This window comes from Dicentrarchus labrax, unplaced genomic scaffold (assembly GCF_905237075.1).
Source record: "Dicentrarchus labrax unplaced genomic scaffold, dlabrax2021, whole genome shotgun sequence".
In the NCBI taxonomy this organism is placed as follows: Eukaryota; Metazoa; Chordata; class Actinopteri; family Moronidae; genus Dicentrarchus; species Dicentrarchus labrax.
Genome location: NW_026136707.1, coordinates 12,033,016 through 12,048,883, shown reverse-complemented (window position 1 = coordinate 12,048,883; position 15,868 = coordinate 12,033,016). Strand labels below are relative to the sequence as shown.

Sequence of the window (15,868 nt, the reverse complement as noted above, 5' to 3'; positions counted from 1 at the left end):
TCCAAGCAGACAGCTCTGGGCAACTGTTTGACATGTGTGGTTCTGAATAAGAATGAGAGATCAGTGCAATAGAGCATTGTACTGTGTGACGTCTATCTCTTTTCTCTTAAAATCCTTGTACTATTTGTCGGGCTGAAACGTAAATTATTGATTGGCCAGTGCAAAGAGATATTGTCAGCAACTATTTTGTTAACCCTTTAATTGACATTTCTTTTAATAACCAAAACAGTTATATAGAAGTAATGATGAATTGGTTAGATTATTATTATTAGAAAATTAATTGCCAACTATTTTGATAATCAGTTAAGCAATTTATCAAGCAAAAGGTCAACAAATAGGTTGGTTCCAGCTTCCCAAATATGAGGATTTACTGCTTTGTTTTGTCTTTACGTTTTGTTGGTTGGCAACAGTCAAAAAATAAAATAAGAAATTGTGATGGACATTTTTCACTATTTTAGGCACTTAAATGATTAAATGATTAGTTGGTGATGAAAAAAACATTAGTTAGAGCCGTGTGTGTACGGTGATTGGTAAAGTTGTGGGAATGTTTTGTTTTGTCACTCTGCATGTATTCATGTCTTCGTCCCAATCCCAGTTTTATGTCCCTCAAGGGTGCAAATCTTAAGTTTCCCTCTGTGACTGAATGAGTACACCCCAGAAACCTTCTGCTGCCCTCCTCTCTCCTCATCACCGTCCTCTACCACACTCCTCTGTGAACTGATCCCCCCGCTTGACAGCCACACCGATTTTGTTTACAGATAGCTTTCATGCCAGACAGAATAAACCCAGTTGATGTGTGTGTGGGTGCAGGAGTGGGAGGTATTTTAGCTGAATGGGCCAACATTGTTTTTTGGCTCCCAGTAACAAAACCGAGTTCTCTCAGTTTGATTAATGAGTGACTCTACTGCTGTGTATTTTTTGTGTTTAATTGTTGCCATGAGTGAACATGAAAGGTGTGTTTTTCAGCTCCAGTGCTACAGTATGTATTATCATCTTCTTCGAGCAGCTGTCTCAGAGTCTTTGCCTCAAGTCAATGTTTGGTCATAGACTGTGAATAATAGGAGTGTAGGCGTTTTGTTATAAAGTCATATGTCTTTTGAATTCGAAGCACATGTGCTTTTTGGACACATGTTGGTTGTTATATGTAAAGGTTCAATCTACTGCTCTTACTTTCAAATGTCAAAATTTGACTAAGTGTGTGTTGTCCACACAAATTTTTAGCAATGCTGGCAGCATGGATGGCAATGTCTGTCAGATGGTCGCCACTTTGCTCCAGACTGAAATATCTCAATAACTATTGGATCGATTGCCATGAAACAGACATTCATGATTCAGAGGATAAGGCTGACTGACTTTAGTGATCCTCTGACTTTTCATCTAGCGCCACCATGAAGTGAAGATTTCTGTTTGTTAAATACTTTGGTTTATATATATAATATAATATTTAATATTTAAAAAACTAATGACATTCTCATCACCCTCAGCAGCACTTTGTGTTTAATGTTAATTAGCAAATGTTATAATGCTAAAATAAGATGGTGAACATGCGAAATATTATACCTGCCAAGTATGCAGTTAGTATGCTGATGTTAGCATTTATATCACAGCATTGTTGTACCTGTAAGTAAAGCGTCACAGAGCGTAGCTGAAGACTCACTTTATATTTCATATTATATCACATTATTAAAAAAACAAACACTTTTGCTTATATATGCCTTTATATTTTATATTAAGATGTGACCTTTTCTGTATATTCTTCCATCCATCCAGCCAACAATTCATTCAGTATACCTGTTTATCCTGTTCAGGATATCCCAGCGTGCACTGTGCAAGAGGGAGGGTTGAGAGGTTGCTGTCCTCACAACCTGCACCGAAACATTTTGTTTAGATAAGAAATTGGTCACCATGTGTGTCCTGTATGGTGAGAATAATCTTTTAATGGTATTAATGTGTGTGCTGTAGGCACTAGCTCTTTCATTAGCAACATGCCGTATTGACACGAGCCACCCATCTAAAGTGTGACAGGCTATAGAGAGGAAGTCAGAAGGGGGTCGATGGGTCACGGGGTCTTTATTCCCCCTCGCTGTCTTTGTCTTCCTCTTACTCCTCCATCTCAGCGGCTGGCTACAATTTACCATTCATAGGACTGGAGTGAGCTTAAAATGTGCACAGGGTGGGGGATTGCCTCTCTTTTTAATCATCCTCTACCCGAACACACACACACACACACACACACACACACACACACACACACACACACACACACACACACACACATACGTCTCCACCCTTGGTTGCCCCCTCCCTCTGCACCCACTTTCCATTTAGCCATGCCCCTATACCCTTTTACCACGCCCCTCCCACCTGCTCTCGCTGAATAATAGATGGTGCTGTAAGATTAAAGAGAGACGGCCGCACACCTAGAGTCGGGGTGACGTTGACGTTTCTGCCTCTTAAATTAAAAAATGTCCTTGCCACTGTTGCCAAGTGCTTGCTCATGGTGGGAATTGTTGGGTCTTAATGTTGATTTATAATACAATGTAAATCTACAAAATATATAAATATAATAAATATACAAATAATGAAAGTGATTCAAGCTGAAATTAATATTTGATTAGACTGACAGAAAATGAATTGGCCACAATTTTGATAATAGATCAGTTAGTCAATAATCGTTAAGTAATTTTTCAAACTTATTCTTGTTCAAGCTTCTTAAATATGACAATTTGTGGTTTCTTTTATTTTCTCATAATAAACTGAATATCTTTGGGTTTTGGACAAAATAAGCAAATTGAATACCTCAGTATTTTAAAAAAAACTATTTTCTGATATTTTATAGACCAAATGTTTGATCTGTCAACCTACTTCACAGTATGTCAAATTTATGCAAACGTCTAGATAAAGTAATCAGATTGATGTTCAATACAACATCCCCACACAACTCAAAATGATTATAAACATAAATAATTTTTAAATTACAACTAACATCCAGACTAAGAGAAAAACAGGTGGACAGGTCCAACTGTGACTAGAGAGTTTCATAACCTCTTCAGTGTTAAGAAATAACCTGCTGCAGCAGCATTTTAAGCGAAGAGGACAGGGAGAACCCTGTCCTCATGTGTGATTCTGACACTGACAGACACTCGGTGTGTTATTATTTCTACTACTGTGTCGCGTCAGCTTTCCTTGCATGCAAGCACATGCTTTATGCAAATTCAGAGGGTCAATTACAGGCAATGCTAAATGCATTATTCATCTTTGTGAAGGGATGACAGTGTTTAGAGCACTCATATAAATATGGGGTCCCTTTAACTGCCTATGTAAAGCAAGAAGCTAACCAAACATCCCATGGTCCAGTGGTTTGATGAATGTGTGCATATGTGTTGGTGCGTCTGTGCATGGGCAGGAATGTGTGTGTGTGTGTGTGTGTGTGTGTGTGTGTGTGTGTGTGTGACCATGTGTCGTCTCGTTGGGCCTCAGGTGCAGAAGAGGCACGTAAAGTGTTGTCTTAATTAGAGATAACAAGACTGGATCCAAATAAATGGGGCTCAGATGGAAAAGGGGAGGATCAATACTTAAGAGGAGCAAAATGAAGAGAATAAGGCATAGAAAGGCTAATTTTTTAATTACATCCTCTCTTGTTGGTAGTTTTAAATTGACTTTGAAGTTTTGGATTAACTTTTAAGGTGCACTAACTTTTACCGTATTGCCTTAATTCTTTGCCTCTTTATTTTCATCATTGTTGACAACTGTGGGTTTATCCTAAATGAAACCCTGGCAATCTGTAATCAGTGTTTGACATGTTTGTGTCATTAACTGTCAGTATGAAATGTGTAGCCTCTTGCTTATCTGAGCTCACAAAAAGAATCACTCTAGGTGTCAAACTTGAAAAACTTCACGTTCACTTCACTTCACCTTCGTCCACTTTACAAACAAAACAGGGATCCAATTGTAAGAACAAAAATCTCCAGAGGGTATAATTAAATATCCAGTGTGTAGGATTTTGTGGCATCTAGTGGTATAGTTGCAGATTGCAACTCCCTCGCAGGTGGAACAACAGTGGCCGCGAAAAATGCGCAAGGGCAGTGTTTGGTTTGTCGGTTACTGTAGAGACATGGCAGTTCAACATGGTGGCCTCCATATAATCTGTAACTACAGAATAGATTGGCACTTCATCCTACACACTGGACGTGGTTGTCATCAGCTGTAGTTAACTCAAGTCAAAGGTCTAATTCCTGACGGGTTCACAATTATACATTTCTCAAATCTGTAAACAAGAGGTCATATGACCTGACACCACCACATACACCACAGGTAGCTCAGCTATAGCTTACTGTGTGTTGCAGCATTACATTACATTAGTTTTAGGTTTCTATTATTATTTATATATTTCTGTTATCAAAGAACCAGATATTTTCTAACATCGTGTGTGCATTGATGAGTTTATTGTCCATCCAAGCCTTTCAAGTGCTCTAAATGCCAGGCATCTATTGGTGTCTTTGTATCAAATGAGTGGGACTTTTTTTCTGGAAAAGATGGATGACCAAAATATCTCCTCCTACTTGTTTTTGAGCAGCATAGTGGGAGGAGTGGCTGGCTCTAAAAGTATTTTTTACCCAACAGTAATCTCTTGTTCACTTTCAGGACAAATAAGCGCATCAAAATGCCATTCAGCTGATGTCATGTTCATGTTGACTTTGTGACTTTGTCTGACTTTGTGACATTGGCCATCTGATCCCTAAAATCGTTTGGCTGCCTTGGACCGTAAAGAGCGCTGATGCTGTGGTGTTATCTGTGTGTGTGTGTGTGTGTGTGTGTGTGTGTGTGTGTGTGTGTGTGTGTGTGTGTGTGTGTGTGTGTGTGTGTGTGTCTGTGTTTGTCTGTGCATATGTGTATTTACGTGCGTGTTGCTTGTACGTACATGTGCACGTAGCCTTACATCTCCACATATATATGATTTATCTCTCTCATGTCCCATTCCAAGATAATTTATCATCCACCCGTGTCTTGCTCCCTGCATCCTGACATCGCTACAGCCCAACTCCACTCTTCTCCTCCTTTTCCACCTCCATTTCTGTCGCTCCTCCTCTGTTCCCAGGTCTGTAATTTATTGCAGAGAGGCCTGATCTGATTTACTGCGGACTTAATGAGAAAAACACAGAGACGGGAGTGGGTGTGTGATAGAGAGAGAACGAGAGGGAGAGAAAGAGAGAGAGGTGGAGAGAGAAAGAAATAGTTAAGGATGAAGAGGACAGAAAGGGATGTGTGGATGTCCTTCATGCACCCTTGAGTCTTAGTGGGTGGGTTGAGTAAGTGCAGGAGATAGGGAGAGATACAGTGGGGTGTGTGTTAGCGTGTGTGCATGCTCGAGGGAGGTAGGTACTTGAAAGTAGTACCCTAAAAAGAAAATAGTCCTCTCTTCTCCTCTCCTCTTCTCCCCTGTTTCCACCGTATCTCCTACTTTCTTCTTCTTTTTCTCTTGCTTCAGGCAGGGCATCTTTCTCTGATCTGACACACATGCACACACTTTATCTATCACACTGGGAATTATGTTTGTGAGTGTGTCTGTGAGCAAATGCAGGGCTGACAAACAGTTTATTACAGACTATGTTTGCTAAGTGGCTCAGCGTCACATCCAGGATGGTGAATATACAATATGTCCAGGTTTATAAGGGAGTGAGTGAGTGAGTACATGTTTGTGTGTATCTCTGTGTGTTTTGCAGAGTTTGTGGTGCGTGTCAGGAAGGTGGATACAGATTAATTTTATGGAGGTGAGCAGGGTTAATTTAGAAGAACAAATAGCAGCATGAATGTTATTTGAGAGTGTTACACTTCAGAAGTCCTGCAGGACTTTTTGGGAGCAGATAAACAGAGTTAAGTTAAAATTAAAGAACAGGTTCATATTTTTCAAGTCTCTTTTCAAACAAAACTCATATATATATATATATATATATAATAATGTATATCAGTCCCTCCAGGATTTTTTCCGATTGTTGCGGTCTAAAATGCTTGATTTCAGTTTCAGCAGTAAAATGCAACTGCTATGGTTGTTGAAAGTTTCCTGAAACTACAACGATTGACAGAATAGAAAGATTGTGCAGAATTCACAGGGATTGGTCGAATTTGTGTCTGTTCTGAAATCAACATCTTGGAGGGACTGGTATGTTGTAGCAGTTTTTGGTCACTGCAAAATTCCTTGTGTTCATACTGCTTATTAGGAGATCCCTTCTTGTGCTATTCCGATGTGAAGGATGGCTAGGAAAAAAATCCACATTCCTTGTTCTGTACAGAAATGTTTTTCACAATACAGCCAAAGTTCACATGAGGCTTCAGCACGCTGAGAGAGACAAATCAAGTGGCTTTCTTCCAAAGTGGCAGTTTTTTTTCTCTCTATCTCTCCATTGCAGCTCAGCAATCAGACAACTGTCCAAGGAAGACAAAAAGAGGGAATTTTTAACTGAAAGATCCCGTCTTGATTTGTTTAATTCAGACTGCTAAAGCCTCATATTAGCTTTAACTGAACTTTAGATTCCATTTTTGTTGAAAACGAGGACTGTGGATTTTGTTCCCTATCACTAACATTTGGACTGGATCTTGGGGATGGATTCTGGATCCAAACACTGCTTTAATGCACAAGTGTACATGCGAGTATTGTTTAAAAATGGACTTAAAAACAGGAATTAAGAGCCTGCATCCGTGCTAGCAGTCACAGCAGTGCTTTGAGCTAAATGCTAACATGACATCTTTAGCAGATATAATGTGACCATGATACCATCTTAGTTGAGCTTGTTAGCACACTAACATTTGCTAATTAGCACGAAACACAAAGTGCAGCTGAAGCTGATGGGATAAGTTTACAGATATTTGGCCATAAACCAAAGCAGTGTACACATTTAAATTCTTATTACAATTCACCCTTACATAGACATAATTCAATGGAAATCCGTTTAATAGCTGTTATATATTTCAGTCTGAACCAAATTAGTGGACACTGCATCCTTAGAGCGTGAGTGTTAATCTTTTAACGGCAGGGTTTGAGTTTGTAGACTTTGCAGGATGTCTAGCATTGAATTACTGGCCTTCCCTTTTATGCTCTATCATACCTTCCCTCTGCTCCCCCCACTCTTCTGTCGAGCCGTCTCGACTCAGTATGGAGGATTAGTGGAGACAAAGAGAGATCCAGGAGCCGACTCTCGCTCAAGACGGGGACAGAAGGAAAGACTCTGTTGTTCTCTCAGCAGGAACAGATACTAATGCCTCTCTAAAGACTATTGTCTCTCATAGATTACTCCTTTTCCTGCGTCATGCTGAATAAAAATCAATCGAAAGTATGGGTTACTGTCAGGAGATTAACTATTTAACAAAATTTACCCCTGCACAAATTCTGATGGAGTTGGTGGATAAATGGAGAGCAAATTCACCCAGAAACACTCTTGTATTGATGCATGAAAGAGAGTCATCTTATCAGTTGAACATAAAAAGTAAACACGTTGGTCCCCAGTGTACAAGGCTCCAAAAGTCTGTCTCTGTGTCTCTACTGACCCTGTTTACATGGCTTGGAGTTCACTAACAATCCACATGTTGTCACAGATACAGAGCAGCATGTTCTCCTTCGTGCCCACAACATCCTCAGCCACTGCATAATTCAGGAGTCAACTCTTTTTGGCCTGTATGTTGCATGCCATAGACCCAACTGCATAAAAGACTGCAGCGAACAGGAATATAAGCTTTTGTGTTGGATTCTTCCTTTTTTAGCTCTGCATCAATATTTCTTGTTTGTGTGCGTCAGTATTCCCTGTGCAATAAGAGGAGGGATCCCTGTGAGTATGCTGGTGGAATTGCATGTCTGATAAGTGATTGGAGAGAGAATGAATTATAGCCTGGAGACCTTTAATGAGGCCTCAGTGGGAGGGTGGGTGAGGCTAGAGAGAAGGGGGTGGTGGGTGCAGGTGAAAGCAGCTGCAGCTTTTCTCAAAGAGAAACCTTCACCCCCTCCCTCTGATTTCTCCTTCACTCCTTTTCACGTCTTTATTTCTCTTAGCCACCTTTCCATCTTGCTGCACCCCCCACCCCACCACCACCACCACCACCACCACGTTTTCCTTCCTCTTTCCTCCTCAGCAATCCCCCATCCTCATTATGGACGCCTGACACAGCACATGTTCAGTCCTTTGTGTGGCGGTTTGTATTATAGGGTTAAATAGCAAAAATCCATAATGGAGCAGAAGTTCATTTGATGACTACTGTGCTTGCGTGCAGATGTGTATGGACGCATGGATGATTACATATTTCATTTTGTCTTATTATCTTCTGTTTGTGTGTTTTGGGATGTTGGGTGTATTAAGAGGAGTCTTTGAAAGCAGCTACATTGGCATGTGTGAAAGCAATGAAAAGCCTGCTACCCCCAACACTTGTGCCAATCCGCTCACACTCACACACATAAACATTAGTCCTGCCAATCGGTCCTTTTTGTGCTGTTTTTCATCCCAGTGCCATAGCGGTGCCAGGCGACACGGATCGTGAGAGGAATTTTAGACCACACGGAAACTTGGTTAATGTGTGTGTGTGTGTGTGTGTGTGTGTGTGTGTGTGTGTGTGTGTGTGTGTGTGTGTGTGTGTGTGTGTGTGTTTTTGTGTTTTTGTGTGTTTGTGTGTGTGTGTGTGTGTGTGTGTGTGTGTGTGTATGCATGATTCACCTCAGGAGATCAAACTGGGTTGCCACAGCAGATGTGTTCACCCAGAGCAACTCACAACAAAATGCTTTACAGGACGGTGTTTGATGTGACTGACGGCCAGATGGATTCAGTGCCACTTCTCACTGCTTCAGTTTTTACCTCCTCAAGACTCACTTAATAAAGTCTTTTCAGTTCAACATTTTCCCAGCTCGAGCGCTTTCTGTGTGTGTGTGTGTGTGTGTGTGTGTGTGTGTGTGTGTGTGTGTGTGTGTGTGTGTGTGTGTGGCTGACATTAAAGTGTAGAGAAAGTGACAGAGGGATGTGATTATATGGAAATGGCTGTATGAAATGTGGTAAGATGAAAGTAGAGCGCCTGTGGATCCACCTCCGAAATCTCCTCCAGGCCTGATTGACAGCTGGACCCTAGCTGTCAAACAGATGTTGCCGGGGCGATGGAGCCAAGAAAACTCTCTTCCAGTGTAGTGGAGGATAAGCAGACTATTTAAAAAAGCGCCGAACTGAGAGAATGAGATTAACAAACACTGAATAGGACACAAAATGAGCAAGAGATGCGGGTGCTGTTCCCTTGGCCTGCTTTAGCCACACATCTGGTCTTCACTGACACCTTAAGGTGCCAGATGCCACACAAATATGTCTGACATGAGATATCATAAATACTTCAATCTCCATATATTATTACATTCATGAAGAAAGTTGCTTTTATTAATGTTTTCCCTCATGTCTTTTTTTCTGTTTATTCTTGTTAATGGAGTCCTCGGCTTTACAAACCGCCCCCCCTCTGATCATCATTTATATTGAACGTTGGCAGCAGGGAGATAAATCACATGCAAACAGCGCATGAGATGAGAGTAAGTCTGGTTTGTATTTCTGTGTTTGTTGTTCCATATCAGAGTGAAGCTACAAAGACGTCGCTCACATTTATACATAAGTGTGTATGCACGTTAACAGGAAGAGGCGGGGCTGTATGTATTGATGTAGAGATCTCTCTACATTTCTGTGTGTGTCAGTGTTGGGGGATGGGGTTCGAGGCTGCGTTTGCGTCTTTGTCAAATAAATTATTTAAATCCCCCAACAATTAAAGCTGAAATCTGTTATCAGCGTCCTCCATTAGAGGCCCGTGTGTCTGCCTTGCTGCCTCAGTATGCTCCTCGCTTGTTCCCCCCTGTCTATGCTCAGCGTGGGGCTGGATAAAGATCACAAGCTCTGAATCTTAAACACACATCCCAGCAGAACAAAGGCTAACAGCGCGCGACTGTGACCCAGGGACTCACACACACACACACACACACACACACACACACACACACACACACACACACACACACACACACACACACACACACAGAACGTCTTCATCACAGGAGCGTATGAATATTTTGACGGCGGTCCTTTTGATGCAAAATGTTGATGAAATGTTACTCGGGGTCTCAAGAGTCGTGGAGTGTTTAATTTGCGGGATGTTGTTGTAAGTTGGAGGTGATGTGTGACCTGAGGTTGGAGGGTGTGAAGAGTGTACAATGGGGGTTGCCTTTTACACGTGCTGTAGATGTTCTTCAGGAGAGAGCTTTGTTGCAGTGCATGATGGGAAATCTGTTAGGGTCCTGAGCTCTGTATTCACACCTTGTGTCTGCCTCTCTTTAAGTTTTACTGCCTCTTTCTTTTCCCCTTGTCTCATTACTCCCTCCTGACAGCCATTCTCTCCCTCTTTCCATTTTACCTCACTCTCTCTCCTCTTTCCCTGCATGTTTTTTTTTATTGCTGTAGCAAAATGCCCATTAGTCATCTTAGAAAGCAGCCTCCTTCACCTGTGTGTGTGTGTGTGTGTGTGTGTGTGTGTGTGTGTGTGTGTGTGTGTGTACACTGATGTCAGGGTTTTCATTCAAATAATATGTGGTATACATTGGAAAACTTATAATTCATGAAAGAAATCTCAGTTAATATTTGAAAAACACATGATGTGTCTGACTTCCAAAGCAAAACAATTTGATGCCATCTGCCTCGTTATGACTCAGTAACAGATTTTCTTTTCATTTCTTTTCTTCTCTCTGGTGTCCTTCAGAGACAGTCCGTTGTCCTCTTGTCAAAGATATCACCGTTTTTGAAGTGGAGGATATGAAAAATGAATCTATTAATACCTAGAGCTGGTCCATGATGAGATTGACTTAGACACACATTACACAGCAATCTGAATTTAACAAAAATCAACAAATGTGTCAACAAAGTCAACATTTTGGGAAATACCCTTGTTTTCCTTCTTGCTCAGAGTTCAAAGAGAAGATTGATGCCACTCTCATATGTAGAGCTACTGCGGGCAGCTGGTTAGCTTAGCTTATCTGTAACCGTGGAGACAGCTACCCTGGCTCAGTCCATGTTATCCTGTTTGTTTACATGTTCTTTTTCAAAGTCATCACCTTGAGGTTGAGATAACAAAGTGTAAAGCCACAATGTGTTTGCATTACAATTTACTTGCTTTTGGACAGTTTCCCCGTTGCCAGTCTTTATGATAAGCTAAGCTAGCCGCCTGCAGATGCAGGCTTCATATTAACAGCACACAGATGAGAGTGGAATTGATCTTCTCATCTTTCGGAGACGACAAAAATATTTTCTTAGTACAGTGATGTAAGCAGTACATTGTCATGATTGAGAACCTGAAGTCATAAAATGTTTGGCAGTCAGCTTGAAAAATTACTCAATCAAAATAATCAAAATATTTACATATTCATTTCTGTTGATAAACTAATTGATTAATCATTTCAGCACTAAGGCTATGTACTCTTACGTATGTACTGAAAGTTAACTAAGGTTCTTTGTTGAATGTTTTCCAACATTTGTCATAACTTTTTTCTTTTCTTCAGCACAACTAAAATTCTAGATGTCACTCTGGATAGTTTTTATTGTAAAGAGGAGAGTTATTAAAAATAATGTTAAAACACTAAACACAGCTTTTTTCTTCTCTTTTGAATTATTTATTCTTAGTTTTATGCATTTTTTCCTCATGAATGCAGTTTTTATCTTTATTTGTATATATTTTAATTAATGGAGTGGCATGATATATTTGGTGTTCAATTTATACATTTGCATTGTTTGGTAAAAATAATGCAGCTCTCCTCTCACTTTCACTCACATTTTCCCTCCGTCACTGTACGCTCAAACATTTTATCTGACACTGAAAAAGAGGCTTGTTTGTTTGGTGAGTGAACAAGATGAAAATTCATCCCGCCTACTTGTCTCTTGTTGATGTCTGGATCTTGACAGGAAGTTGGAGTTGATTGATGGCGCTCTGGTTCAGGGTGGCAAGTGGCCTGCACAGATACCATCACGTTACTGTTTCAGTTGCACATTTTTGTGTCCATTCCTGCACTCTGACTGATAAACAGCAGTCCTGCCAGTAATTTAGTTGTTTTGGAAAAGTATTTCAAGGCTCCTGATTCAGCAAATGTGAACTCTGTTTAATCTGATAAAAATGAGTTTGTTATTCTGATTGTACTGCTTGATGTTCATGCTGCTCTCTTCTAGTGCAAGGTTGGCTTTATTTGTTCTTACCAGTTGCATTGTGTGTGTTTGTGTGTGTTTTTCTGTATACACACCTCAGCTTAGTGTTGGCGTTGGCACTGCTCACTGCATAGTGTATATATAACAAATAAAAGCCCATTCCTGCACTGCCTTGTCTTTATGTGTGTGTGTGTGTGTGTGTGTGTGTGTGTGTGTGTGTGTGTGCATGTTCAGGTCACCTATTTGTGAGAAGAGGCTAATACTTTTAACTGTATTATATTTTTAAATAGGATGAAGAAGGGATAAATCCCCATTCATATGCCGCATTCCTGTGTGTGTGTGTGTGTGTGTGTGTGTGTGTGTGTGTGTGTGTGTGTGTGTGTGTGTGTGTGTGTGTGCGTTGGGCTTTGTGTGCGCTATAGCTCATACATCTCTGTCTCAGATTGGACCTGCAGTGTGTATCTCCATTGGGATTCTTGGGTCTAGCTCTGCTGAGAAAGCACACCCAGACTGATTTCTTCTTATTTATGCCAGTCTTTCTTTTCCTTGCTCTCTCAATTTATTTCCTGCCTCCTTCCCATTCTGCCTGTGTCGCTTCTTTTACTCTTTACTGACCTTCACTTGTCCTTCATTCCTCAGATAGACACACATACACACACACACACACACACACACACACACACACACACACACACACACCAGACATTTGCTCGAAGGCTGGATTTGTATAATTGTGTTTGTGTGAGTTTGTGTGCTGGAAATAGCCTTGTCCCTGTACGCTGGTCATAATTAGCCAGGCTGATGCTCTGAAGCTCTGTGCTGCCAAGACAGAATACAATCCTCCCATAAAATACAAGCACACTTGTATAACTGAGTGACACTTGAATGAAAATCACAAATTTCCTAACTTAAATTCTCTTTTTTCTTTCCTCTCTGTTCCCAGTGATCTGCTGTCTTCAGGGTACGTGGAGAGGCATTTGTCAGAAAAAGGGAAGACTGTCGTCACCAATGTAAGATTCTGCAAATCATCTCTCCTCATGCTCACAAACGCTTTCACCATTAGACTATTTGCAGTACAATGCAGGCCACAGGGTCTTTGTGGTGCCCTGGTCTTGACATTAGGACCCCATTTACCCCTGCATCAGTGGTTGGCTAGTCATCAATTCTCCTTACATTGGTTGGCTATTTATCAATTTTTCTTCTAATTCAAAATGTTATCTAATTTCAAGAGAAGCGGATGGGAGTTTTCGGGTCAAGGTGTTTTCGGATGTTCTTTTGGGTTTCTCTTTAGAGGACAAAGTCAGTGTTTTCAGAACAGGAAACTGTTCTTAATGTTTCAACTATACTCTAATGCACTAATATTTCCCACCACAGTATTACCATGCCATCTGTGTCTGAGTATGCGGATAAGAATAAACGGATGATAACGCAAGGTGTAAATGATTGCAGAACACATTGCATTCAAATTACAATTGGATCAGCCAAAACACATCTGGAGGTGGTCTGGACTGTAATCAGATCTCTGGCAGGTTCAAATACAATCTGTACAATTTAAACACATTCTTATATCTGCTGTAATCAATATTTCATATCAGCAATGCATCAAATGACGGATGAGTGTAATGTGAAAGGTGTCACTCGTAGTGACAAACCCACAGAGAATTATCACTGTTTCTCGACTTTACTGTTTTGATTCACTCTCTCAGTTCTCATTAGCATTGTTCAGGCATGCTATAAAGTTGGCAACTAGCTGGTTAACATAAAGGAGCATGTAGCAGCTTAAGAACCTTTTTTTTGTAGGTGGAGACCAAAAGAGAGCTAAAAGAATAGTGAATATTTCACTTAAGCTGTATTTCCTCTAAATGGTAGGGCTCAACTTGTTTTTGGTCTCTACTTCATGTTCTACTGTAGATAGTACTTTTGATAGTAGATCGCTCTCTTTCGCTCATCCACACTAACTACGCACACAAAAATTAGCTGCTACTCTTATAACGGAGGATATGAAGGGATGGTGTTCTTGATTTGTTTCATCTTTGTTAGTTGACCATGGTGTGGTTCGGTGTGCTGCCTTTTTTGAGTGAATGAAAAAAATTTGGTTGCTATTGATGGCTAGTTAAAAATGCGGGGTTTTGTGCAGGAATTAGTGCTCTGCAGTGTTATCAAAGTGCCTTTTAGTATCAGCACCTCAGCTTGCTTGGAAACTCGACCAAGTACTATCCATAATGAAAAAACAAAAAAAAGCAGGTAGTGCTGGTCAACCATGTCAACCACACGGTGGAAAGTAACTTTAGGTGACAGGTGCCCAGAAACATAATTTCAAATCAATTGTAATGTTGTTCAAAGTGTGCTGGCACTTTATAAGGTGATAATATATCAGCAGGCAGATGTCTTCAGTGAAAAGTTCTAAGAAACAGACTGTACACGACTTAATCAGCACCAAACAGCAGTAAGGGACTAGCTGGTAAACATAGTCCAACATTTAGAGCCAGACCAAAAACTGAGCTAAAAGGAGAGTGAATATATGTGTAATATGTGTAAACAGATGACTGTGTGCTAACACATTTGGCACAAAAACTTTATAAGGAGATAATATGTCAATGTTGTGTTTACAGCTTGTTGCACTGCCCCCAAGTGGACAAAAAATGCAGACAAAATTGAGAAAACAAGAACTCTTATCAATACCAAGTGATGGTCAGTCACTATCAGGATGACATATGCAGATATAGATCACATGTACCCATCATATAATTTAGCAGGGTTCAGTTTATGAAGGTTAGAGATAGAGATGTCTCGTTTACCTGACTGTGATTCCAAAAAAACAGCTGAATCGGCTCCACTGAAGATTCTTTCTCAGCTGTGTGTTGTTCAGCTGCAATTTCCTGTAGACGTTACAGGTTCTTCTCCCTCCCTGAGCTCTTTATTGGTTAATCAATGTGTTACTTTGCACATGCAGAGAAATCACAACCCGTCCAGCCATCCGGTCTTTGTTCAGCTTAGATTTCAGAGGACCAAAGTAGATCTGTAGCTGTGGTCCAAACCTTCAACGAACATGAAATTAAGATTGCTGTGATAATCCTCTGAAATCTGGACTTCAGTTACAGGACACCCACTAAGGCGTTGTGTCACATCATATACTGTAAGTGGGGGGATTATAATGGTCAGGATTTACTCAGCTAAGCAGCAGATTAGTGAGATATTAGATACTTTACAGAGAATTATCCAAATTATTACACCACATATTCTATGATATAGTCACTTGTAATTATGGAACTTATTATAAAGAGATCTCTCTGTGTGAATTAATTCACCTTGTAGATGAATATCCAGAATGTATTCTGTCTGCAGTCTATTCCCGTACTTTCCATTTTAAATAGTGGAAAGAGTAAGAGGCACTTTCCCTCTTTATTAATGGCTGCTGTTCAGGAAGGTTAATATGAGACAAGCTCCTGTTTGTTACTCTGCTCACAGAGGTCGAAATGTCAGCCATCATAACACAGCTGCTGCTGTACCCCAGAATCCCCTCTGTTCATGTAGGTAGTAGAAGTAACACATACGATTAAATGTGTTAACAGTTCTGTCTGTCCACAGTTAGTTTATTTCAATGAATGCCGGACAAATCCCAAATCCTTGTTCAGCACAAAAACACATTCCTCTGTTCAACTACAGCTAACATTATGCTA

General features: G+C 40.4%; 1 protein-coding gene across 3 annotated transcripts in view; it reads left to right on the top strand.

The window, feature by feature from the left end:
* The window catches only part of adam22 (ADAM metallopeptidase domain 22), a 63,849-nt gene that overhangs the window by 6,383 nt on the left and 41,598 nt on the right, over positions 1-15,868 (top strand). For all 3 annotated transcript variants that reach the window (XM_051405304.1, XM_051405305.1, XM_051405306.1), the window contains exon 4: positions 13,132-13,198. In XM_051405304.1, the coding sequence (XP_051261264.1) occupies positions 13,132-13,198 (67 nt within the window). The remainder of the gene's footprint in view (positions 1-13,131; positions 13,199-15,868) is intronic.